Source organism: Mercenaria mercenaria, chromosome 2, assembly GCF_021730395.1.
Source record: "Mercenaria mercenaria strain notata chromosome 2, MADL_Memer_1, whole genome shotgun sequence".
Classification (NCBI taxonomy): Eukaryota; Metazoa; Mollusca; class Bivalvia; order Venerida; family Veneridae; genus Mercenaria; species Mercenaria mercenaria.
In genome coordinates, this window is record NC_069362.1 from 110,815,004 (window position 1) to 110,827,063 (window position 12,060).

The 12,060-nt window shown below is 34.2% G+C and overlaps 1 protein-coding gene across 1 annotated transcript; it reads left to right on the forward strand.

The window, feature by feature from the left end:
• Positions 1-5,665: 5,665 nt before the first annotated feature.
• On the forward strand, positions 5,666-11,959 carry LOC123564905 (uncharacterized). The gene is made up of 7 exons (XM_045358827.2): positions 5,666-6,983; positions 7,398-7,430; positions 7,648-7,786; positions 9,278-9,414; positions 9,800-9,908; positions 10,702-10,870; positions 11,389-11,959. Exons 1-7 carry the CDS (start codon positions 6,977-6,979, stop codon positions 11,482-11,484), a joined length of 690 nt encoding a protein of 229 aa, XP_045214762.2. The 5' UTR covers positions 5,666-6,976; the 3' UTR covers positions 11,485-11,959.
• The last annotated feature ends 101 nt before the right edge of the window (positions 11,960-12,060 follow it).

The following is a 12,060-nucleotide window of genomic DNA, read 5'->3' on the forward strand; positions in this document are numbered from 1 at the left end:
TTATCATAAAATGTATCATAATCATACCATAACTATTGTCACAATAGAAGCTGGCCTATGTGTTATCATATGCAAGAATCCAGGTAAAAAGAAGCCTTTTATATTACACAGTTTATAATTATGTGTATCATGTTTGTATTTAATATTTCATTTGGTATTTCCATTTCCAAGTTTTTGATAAACTTATTCTCTCTTACTTTTAGCACATTAAGTGCTTTAATGACAATGCCTATTAAATCGTCGTGATATTGCATTAATACTACCGCAGTTCTGGACCTCTTGTATAGTCGAGCTTGGTGCTTAACAGTATATATTACATGCAGTATACTCTACATATATCTCTGTAAGTTTCGCTTTTGATGAATGTATATACCATTATATTTGATCTGATATTTATTGTTAAATGTGTATTTATCATGTTTGTACATTCTGTTCAATACGTATCTTTTGTAGGTGACATATAGGCCCATGGGGCCGGGTGTTTGTATTCACATAATTTTATTAACGTCCATGTTTTTTTTGTAAAAAAGTGAAATTTTTCTAACGGCCTAAACTTTCTTAAAACACAAATTATTTCAATATTTTTTGGTCAATGGAAAGCTTATAAAACAGGCAATTTATTAATTACTTTAATAATTATTTCGAAATAAAACGGATTAAATACGAACGCTTAACTTACAGTGTTTTTCTAAAAGTTTTGAACATCACTACGCCGCTATTAAAATTATATGTCATTTAAAATGGTTATTCATTTAAAAAAGATATTTGAATACGAAAATATGAAAATTGAAACTATTTCAAAACTTTTTAAATTTTGAAAATCCATAAATGAGCGAAAAAGTTATTAACAATTTAACATACCGATCCCATAAACAAACGATGTAAAAACATTGTTTTTGCCCACCACCAGATAAACAGATGTTAAGGCGTGACGTCACGGCGATCTCTCCTTATGGTAACTAATTGGATTGAGTGTGTTTGTTTGACATGCCACGCGGCTAGGGACAAATACTACGATTTTAAACACACCGACTGCTACAACCATAATAACAACTTTTAAGTTAAAATAAAAATTTTGGATATTAAGTTATAAATTTTGACAATTTATATTACCGTTCAAAATCCAAATTTACATTATTGTAAAGTAAGATGCATTTATAGGCCACGGATCCATAATATTTCTACTCCGAACTTTTTAAATCGAAAAGTCACTTTTTTTTCAAGGAGACTCGAAATGCACATATATTTTTGCCCTAAAACATATAATCAAAACATTTAATACATATTTAAAAGTTACGCTGAGTAATGGGAATAACATGCTTCCCGGCTCTCAATTTTGTAAAAAAATACCCGATTATCATTTAAAATCACCAATTTGAAGAAATTACAATGTTATGTATATCAGATAGACATGTGTGCCGATCTAATACCGTGTTTAATGTCAGATTAAATAAAGATGTTATTTTAAATTACATGTTTGAATAAAAATATTCAAATTAAAATTATTTGTTTTTAATTCATTAACTTTAAATTTATGATTCACATAATTATTTATGTTTTTGCCCTTTAAAGATATAATCAAAAGATTAAATACATATTATTTAAAAGTTACGCTCAGTAATGAGAATAACATGCTTCCCGACTCTCAATTTTGAAACCTAAAAAAAGATTATCATTTGAAGAAATAACAATGTTATGTGTACTGCAAATAGCCTCGGGCAAGGTTTAAACTTCGCGTGTGTAAAAAGTTTTATATACCCCTAATTAACAAAACCAGTGTAACGTCATCAAGATTATCAAGATAAAAGAGATTAACAAAAATCGATACACGCGCTAAGATGGTATAAAGGGAAACAATCAAATTTAAACTATTTGGCTTAATAATCAAGGGTCAATACCCTTCATTACATGGTCTCATTTCTGGACATGTGTTCATATCTGCGTGACTTAACAGAACTGCGGTTACCTGAATTTACTATATATTCAGTTATTTGACGTAAGTTGTTATTCTGAATGAAGTGTAGATCTATATAAAAAAGCTTGTAGCTACGGAGTTTATTCAGGTAAATAACTTGTTATTTGCTTCATAGTTTTTCTCATAACTATTCTTGTTTTTATGCCCCGAAGGTGGGCATATTAAAATCGCACTGTCCGTCCGTCGGTGCGCCCGTTCGTGCGTCCGTGCATCCATGTAAATTATTGTCCGGGCTGTAACTCTGCCATCCATTAAGGGATTTTGAAATTACTTAGCATAAATGTTTCCCATAATGAGAAGACGTGTCTTGCGCAAGACCTAGATCCCTAGCTCCAAGCTCAAGGTCACACTAAGAAGTCAAAGGTTAACAGGGTTTGTTTCTTGTCCGGTCAATAACTCTGCAATTCATCAAGGGATATTAAAACTACTTGGCACAAATGTTCCTTATAATGTTTTTGTAATTACTTAGCAGAAATGTTCCCCATAATGAGACAACGTGTTATGTGCAAGATTCATACCACTAGCTCTAAGGTCAAGGTCACACTTAAAGGTTAAAGATTAAGATGGTCTGTTTCCTGTCCGATCCATAACTCTGTCATCGATGAAATTACTTGGCATAAATATTCCATATATTGACATGACGTGATATGCGCAAGACCAACACCCCTAGCTCCAAGGTCAAGGTCACACTTAGAAGTCAAAGGTTAACATGGTCTGTTTCTTGTCCGGTCAATAACTCTGCAATTCATCAAGGGTTCTTAAAACTACTTGGCACAAATGTTCCTTATAATGAGTTGATGGGTCATGCGCAAGACCCAGACCATAGCTCCAAAGTCAAGGTCATCTTTGGAAAACATTTTTTTGTCTGGTCATAAAATGATTCATACCTATACTATTCTATCATATTTTGTACACACAACTGTAGCATTTTTTGGCACATTTCGGGGGCATTTTTCACTAATAGTGACAGTTCTTGTTATGGATATGTAACGTATACAGGTATGCATTTCAAGTTCGCGTATACGGGTCGGCTGTGGGTTGTTCAATCAGTCAAACGATATGCGGACAGGGTCGTACGTGGGCATACGCCTATACGCCAGTGCGTACAATTCAAATTCGGCACTGTGAAAATGAAAATGCTTAAAATGCTAAAATGCAGTAAACTGTAAAGCCTAAGGGGGTTAGGTGGATATTTAAAATTTTTCGTTTGAACATTATCATCTGAATGAGATTATCAAATTCGTTTGTGAAATATTAGACGTATTTGTAAGTTGTTTTTTTATAATCGTGAAAACAGAAAAACATAAAAGAGAAGTATAGACTTCCTGGAAGCATAGAGAACAGCAAACACAGCCAGAGACACAGATCACCAAATGGGCCTGCCACAAATAGAAACACGCACGCACAAGTTCACAAACAGACAGAAAGAACAAAACGAACGAATAAAGGAACACATTGGGCACTGCTCAGGAAGGGCCAGTGACCTCATCTTCGAACGATACATCTATTTACATATTTCTTCTTTCTAAATCATATAGCAATTTTACAGATGAAAGCTGGCCTTACTGACAGTGTTTTTCTGTATATCATATTTGCATCTTTATGTTCTCATGATCATCAATTTTCATTATTGGAATCAATATTATTATAACAAATAGCGCAAAAGTGAACAAACCTCGAACTATAGTGATTACGGACATAACAACTGTAGCATTTTTTGGCACATTTCGGGGGCATTTTTCACTAATAGTGACAGTTCTTGTTATGGATATGTAACGTATACAGGTATGCATTTCAAGTTCGCGTATACGGGTCGGCTGTGGGTTGTTCAATCAGTCAAACGATATGCGGACAGGGTCGTACGTGGGCGTACGCCTATACGCCAGTGCGTACAATTCAAATTCGGCACTGTGAAAATGAAAATGCTTAAAATGCTAAAATGCAGTAAACTGTAAAGCCTAAGGGGGTTAGGTGGATATTTAAAATTTTTCGTTTGAACATTATCATCTGAATGAGATTATCAAATTCGTTTGTGAAATATTAGACGTATTTGTAAGTTGTTTTTTTATAATCGTGAAAACAGAAAAACATAAAAGAGAAGTATAGACTTCCTGGAAGCATAGAGAACAGCAAACACAGCCAGAGACACAGATCACCAAATGGGCCTGCCACAAATAGAAACACGCACGCACAAGTTCACAAACAGACAGAAAGAACAAAACGAACGAATAAAGGAACACATTGGGCACTGCTCAGGAAGGGCCAGTGACCTCATCTTCGAACGATACATCTATTTACATATTTCTTCTTTCTAAATCATATAGCAATTTTACAGATGAAAGCTGGCCTTACTGACAGTGTTTTTCTGTATATCATATTTGCATCTTTATGTTCTCATGATCATCAATTTTCATTATTGGAATCAATATTATTATAACAAATAGCGCAAAAGTGAACAAACCTCGAACTATAGTGATTACGGACATAACAACTGTAGCATTTTTTGGCACATTTCGGGGGCATTTTTCACTAATAGTGACAGTTTTGTTATGGATATGTAACGTATACAGGTATGCATTTCAAGTTCGCGTATACGGGTCGGCTGTGGGTTGTTCAATCAGTCAAACGATATGCGGACAGGGTCGTACGTGGGCGTACGCCTATACGCCAGTGCGTACAATTCAAATTCGGCACTGTGAAAATGAAAATGCTTAAAATGCTAAAATGCAGTAAACTGTAAAGCCTAAGGGGGTTAGGTGGATATTTAAAATTTTTCGTTTGAACATTATCATCTGAATGAGATTATCAAATTCGTTTGTGAAATATTAGACGTATTTGTAAGTTGTTTTTTTTATAATCGTGAAAACAGAAAAACATAAAAGAGAAGTATAGACTTCCTGGAAGCATAGAGAACAGCAAACACAGCCAGAGACCCAGATCACCAAATAGGCCTGCCACAAATAGAAACACGCACGCACGCACAAGTTCACAAACTGACAGAAAGGACAAAACGAACGAATAAAGGAACACATTGGGCACTGCTCAGGAAGGGCCAGTGACCTCATCTTCGAACGATACATCTATTTACATATTTCTTCTTTCTAAATCATATAGCAATTTTACAGATGAAAGCTGGCCTTACTGACAGTGTTTTTCTGTATATCATATTTGCATCTTTATGTTCTCATGATCATCAATTTTCATTATTGGAATCAATATTATTATAACAAATAGCGCAAAAGTGAACAAACCTCGAACTATAGTGATTACGGACATAACAACTGGACAGGTGTCGATAATATTATATTAATTATTTCTTGATTACACATGTGTATATTGGGCATCCCTTGATTTAATTTTCTATAGAAGAAATTTCGCATAACCAAAATGCCCAAGTGGCTAACTAGTAGAAACATTGAACAATGAAAGTAAAGCAAGTGTATTAATGCCATGGAAAATATTAAGGTAAACCCTGTTACGTTTAGAAAGTTTAGTATAAGATGATCAATTAAAGTAAACTTGCAATATTACAAGTTCGTGTTTGTGTCTCAAAAGAACTATCTAGCTTTTAACAGTGTTAAATGTTGGGAGGAAGACCCCGGGTGCCTCCATCGGACAGAACTTTAGCCATGAACTGGTACCTAGATAAAGCCCTGAATTGTTCACAAAGCCAAATTGATGGCTTACTCTAATTTAAAAAAACAGACACTTCGTGCGGGGTTTCGAACATACAAAGATACGAGCAGATACAAACTACATACTATATCTCAAAGGTATACTAAATCCGAATTTTACATTTGAAAATAGGAACAATTACTACATATAGTTTTATGTAAACATACAATTTACAGTTCAAAATAAGACAAAATGCATGTATAGTTAAACACAGTATAAACATTTATTACTAGTACAAAAAGTCTAGCTAAATGATTTATATTTAATATAAATGTATACAAATTGGATATTTTAGATTTAGAGCACCACTTCAGGGGAATCATTTTGCCACGAACTCCAAGTTGAGATACTCTGTCAAAAATAGATTATTTTGTGCATATCATGGGAGAAATCCATCCAGCTGGCTTACGGAAGGTCGGTGGTTCTACCTAGGAGGCCGCCCGTAATGAAATAATGCACGGAGGGCCACCTGGGGTTTTCCTCCACCATCAAAGCTAGAAAGTTCCCATATGACCTAAATTTGTGTCGATGCGTCGTTTTACCCAAAAAATATATTGTGCATGCAAGTTTTTACGGCAAAGATCGAGCTCTTGTTTTCTACAAACATACCAACATAACACTATGTATAACCATTGTCGGAAAATTTGTTTGCACAAAAAACAGGACACTCGTCTCACTCCGCTTACGCTCCCCATCCGTAAACAAAATATTATATATCAAGGTCACACGTATACATGTATATAAATAACAAACATCTATACAATACAGACAATTAATTATACGAGGGTGACATTATGATTATTAAAGAACAACATCAGTTATGGGCTTAATCCGCCTTTTGCGTTTATCAAAGTTTACCAACAATCATGATAGCAAAAACTTTATATATTGTAAAATGGACTCGCAATTGTTATTCATTCATACACGAGTCTGAATATAATTTTTTAAACCGTACTGGTTGTTATTTAAATAAGACATTTCAGTATGTTACTCCTTATTTTTAAGGCACAGTTGATAACACTCTTAGTGTGATATTGAAGATTTTTTAATGGTTGCAATTAAACTTATCAATCTATATCCAAATCTGGATACCGAAAAACCATTTAGCAACTTATGCATTTGCCAATATTAGATGTTGTTTACGTAAACTAGAAAAAAAGTCACGTTTCGCGTGAGAAAACAACTTGAAATATTTGCAAACCGTGCGTAGATACATTTATCCAAAACCTGTCAAATTGTATTTTGATATTATTCAGATTTTGAACTTGATACTATTTAGCTTTAGGATACTTGTAATTTAAACAGACTGAGACCATTAAGACCACTATGTATTGTAAGTTTTTTAACAAAGAGTTACAGCACTACAGTAGAGCTACTTACACTTGTGTCGTCTACATTTAACAAAAGGCTTGTTGAATTTTTGCATTACAGTTGTAATTTAACTTTAACGATCGGAATTTAGTCGTTGGATGCAGCCTTACTATTCAGTTTCAAGATTATGCTCATTTGCCATACGGTGGCTTAAAGATTCAGTTTTATAACGTTTGCCCATGATCTTTTATGCGTATAAATTAACACACTGATGAACTTCCCGCCAAAGTATTTTCTGATTTTAGCTGTTAGTTACGTTATTATGAATTGCTGATATTCCTGATTAACGTATATGTTAAGTAATTATTACATGCATATTTTTCAGTTTTCATCAATCATACATCCATTACAATCTGTATTCATTGTTTTGTTTCAGCCATGAATCACATTTTGTTGGTGAGTTGTCTAGGTACGTATATCAACTAGTTTTGTCTATATATAGATTTAAATATCTACACAAGGAGTCATGTAATAATTTTACTATTGACCGGAAAGCCATTCAATAAGTGTATACTAACAGTCTGGCCTAATTAAACATCGCATAAGATATTTCTATAAATTCATTATCCCCATAACATCACAATTTATTTCTTGTATTTCACATTTCTTGTATTTCACATTTAAAGCGGTGTTTGGCGGGCACGTCGACGGAGCTTACAAGGTATGTAACAAGGAGACAGTCGATCCGGCATGGAATAAGTGTGACGAAACCTATTTCGTATCACAAGTAAAGGATGAGGCTTCAATGAAAAAAATGTGCAAACGGTTAGACATTTTAAATCATTCAATAGTCAAAGTTTTTAAACACAAAATGTAAATTAAGCCTTTAGTCTAAGTTTCAGACTTAAAACCTTGATGAATGCGGGCCAGGCAGACTAGGACATTCAGGCAATGTTATAAATAGGAACTGTTTTGAGAACTCTGTATCACTCCACATTGATAACAATCCTGACCGAGCGTGTATCTGAGGCAAATTGTTATATTTAGTGTTTTCTGGTTGTCTCTTTTTGTTTCAGTATATCTGTTATCGTATCTACTTGTTTGCCTATGTCATTACGACTTTTAATCTATCTCTCTTGAACTTTGTTACCTCAATCCATACGTCTCTCGGACGACTGCTCTGTGTTAAGTCTTACAAGGGTTTAAGTCATATTTATTTCGGAAAGCCAAGAAATGTTTGTGCACACAACTATTGGCTCAACAAAATGCCCTACAGCTTAATGGCTTCAAGTATACTAAAATTAGTTTTCCCCTTTTTACATGAACTGTTGGATAAATCGAGAGTCTAGAATATAACTGAAATCAGGGGTACTTTTATATGAGTGACCAAGTATCAAAGAAGCAACATCATTTACATTTCTTGGGTGTCTTACTTGTCAATAGTCAGCTAAAGTTTACAACACACTAAATAAATGTTCTTCTTTATTATATATACATTGACATATTTCCAATGGCCGCAGCACACATCAGGACCCATTTTAAATGTCTGTAACTTACATTTTCTTGAAGAATATTGTCAGTGCTGAATAAAAATCAAAAGAAAAGTGGGGGTCATGTTTGATGCAAGAAAAATATTTTCAGTCTAACACACAAACTGCAAAATCAGCTAAAAATGAGACCCAAAATTGTAGTGGTGGTGTATGATCTAAGTTTCCATGAACAATTCTGTCATGCTGTTATTTCATTATGAAAATGCTACCTACATGTCAAGCATAGATCTGTCATGTGATTTTAGCAAGAAAAATTCAAAGAAAATAAGGAAAGTAGCTCTACAGAGCAAAACAACTGAGGACTATTTGTATACTCCATTATGCGACTACCATTTTTTTTCGCGCCATTTTTCTATTTAGTGTCTGTATGCCTGAAAGCTGTGGCGGAGGTAAGTTGTTTAATGCACAGATCGAAAATTCACTGACGGATCAATAGTCTTTTATTAGGTTTATAGCCACATCGACACAGTTTAGGTTATATATCAACCTTTTCTGCTTTTGATGGTAGAGATAGAGGTACCCTACCTGCCCCTGTTTTTATCACTGGCAGGCCACTGGGATGGGCCACCGGCCTTCTGTAAGCTATCTTGATGGTTTCCTCTTATGAAGAATTCTACACTCTAAGCGAAGTTTCGAAATCACATCGGTCAGAGACAAGCGATTCGATATCAGCAACCTAAAACACTCGTCCATAGGGGCAACTGAACTTTCGACAGACGACAACATTTAAAAGCATCTTAAACTAGATAACTGGTTGATATTTCAGTGTTGAATGCTTGGTGAAATGCAAAAAGGATGCAGTGGGTGACTGTGACAAGCGCGAGGAATTTCGTGAATATCTTTTCATGTACGATCCGGAGATGTGGAAGGTCTATTATAGGTTTACCTGCTCAAATCTTGAGTGTAAGTAAAGTTCATGATGACTGATTTGTTTCACTATGTATAGTTTTCGAACAAATTTTCAAGAGTAAATTCGTTTATGCTAAATTTAGATTTGACAAAGATGTTTTGTTAACTATTTTCCACTTGTTATTTAAAGTACTATTCTTGCAACTATTGAATAAGTATAACGCTATTCATGTGTCTATTTAAACCTCTTGTTATTTCAAACAACTGCATTTTCGCCAAAAGTATCATTTCTCATTATGTGTAACTTCTGACGCCATATTTACAAAGCAATTAAAATGAATATAAACGATGAATGATACACTTTTCGAGGTGTAATTTTACCTTGGCATTTATAAATGACACTGGATGATTTTGACGATTAAATGAATTCTTACAATAGCGGTAATGCAACTGTTTGACAGAGGATGTGTACAGAAGACTGTATGTGATACTGGAAGCATTGGAAAGAATTTCAATCCTGCGGAAAAAGACAAGAAAGTTTTGTGCAGGTCAGTGGTAATGTTCAGTAAAAAGTTGTTATTAACGCCTCCTCTTAATCTATATATGAACATTATTTCATTTCCGGATCTGAGTTATTTACTTTCTCCGTGAAATATATAGAGAATCCTTTGACAGATGGAATGCAACGTTGACGTGACACACACGTTTCACGTGACAAACATGTTTCAGACTTTCCGATGGTCTTTTTCTGCAGTGGAAATTCTGTATTGCATGCTATAGTACAAGTTCATAGTACCACTGCTAGATTGTTTTCGAATCGTCAAGGAATTCTTAATTTTAATTCTATAAATTCCAAGTCTCCAACTGATTTGAGATTTGAGGATGTCTGTGAAAACAGAACATTCTACTTATGTAAATAAAATTGGGGCCTGGTACTCTAGTTTGTGGAAACAAGAACATCTTATAATGTAGATAAAAGCGAGGTTTGGTACTTATGTGTGTTAAAACAGGACCAGTTAGGCTTGTGAACGTGGTCTGCTGCTAATGTTAGTAAAAGCGAGCAATGAACTTGGTTGAAGCTCCAGGTTGGACTGCAACGTTGACGTGACACAGACGTGTCACGTGACAAACATGTTTCAGACTCCCCAACTGTTATTCAATATATGCGTCGTGTTTTATGTATGGTAATACAATTAGTTTGATGTTTTAAAAGCTGTGTATGACATCATGTTTTGTGGCCCCAATCCATTTTGTCTAACATAATATATGTACATATAACGTGGTGTACTATTTGACTGCAATCTAACTGTTTTACACTTACAGAACAAATCTATCTTTCAGTTCGTTTGAGGCTATGCGTAAATGTGTCAGTATGGGTCCAGGGGGAACATGCACTGCCGCGGGGGCCAAGTTTCATGAAGATATTAGGAAAATAGGATATTCTCTTTCTATTTGTGACAACACAGACATCAAAGATTTATATACTAAGTATGGTGGACCTTACAAATGTGTAAGTACATATTATTATTCCAGCATGCACGATTGACAGCAAGGGTAACTTGACAACTTAGTAAATGATTCAAATTATAAAACTTAGATATCTATTGTATCATATCTTCCTTCCATTCTTAAATAAATTGCACACAAATCATGGCTTATAGTCAACAACGTCCCGAGTTTGATATCAGATTAAATTTTCTACATTTCGATAAAAACCACAGCATGATTATTTTTTAAAGTGTTCTTGTATAACAACCATTAAAACTACGAAAGTTTAGGAACTGACCTTTAAAAGTTAAAGGACTTGAATTGTCGCGCTCAAAAATCTGTCTTAGAACGTTAATGAATGCAATTGTCCTGTCACAAAATTTATAGTAAACTGAAAAACCGAACTTTAATGACATTATGACAAATCGAACATTCAAATCCAAGAACGTAATTATAACTACAGAAATATCCACACTATTTCATGTATGATCTTTCAGTTGTTTTCAAGCTAATGTTTATATTCTTGTGTTTGCATTCCAGGGGAGTATCTCGGGGACATCAACAATAGTGCTTTCACTTCAAGCTATTAGTTCCGTCATATTTTGTTGGATATTCCTCCAGTTCAAAAGCATATAGTAGAATATATATATAATGAACTAAATTTCGATGCCATAAATTTGAAGGCAATATGGGATAATGCGATGTAAGTCATTATGGAGTTATAATACGAGAGAAATGTATTGACTGGAATAGTTAGCATGGTTCCCATAATTATATGAGGGAAAAGTCAAGGAAAATATTTTATAGACTTTCTGAAAACATCGGCAACGTTTTGGAAGTTGTGACTTTTGATCAAAACATTGTGAGGAAACTATGCCTATTACAAATTACCTCTAAACAACATGATATGTATATATGCAAATGTTGAACCAGTACGAATGTGTAGTACAATTCGGGCTCGTATATAAAGCAGCATCGAAACTAATCTTATTGGGTTAGTGGACTTGTTGTAGCATGTGCGTGTTCGTTTGTACTGCTAGGCGCTTTGCCGTAATTGGTCTGGTATATTGTAGTGGTGATTTAGTTCGTATAAATTCTCTCTACTATATATATATATATATATATATATATATATATATATATATAATATTTAATTGTCATGGACTTTTCCCTTTTGATTTCTTCAAAACAATGGCTAATATTAATAGCGGT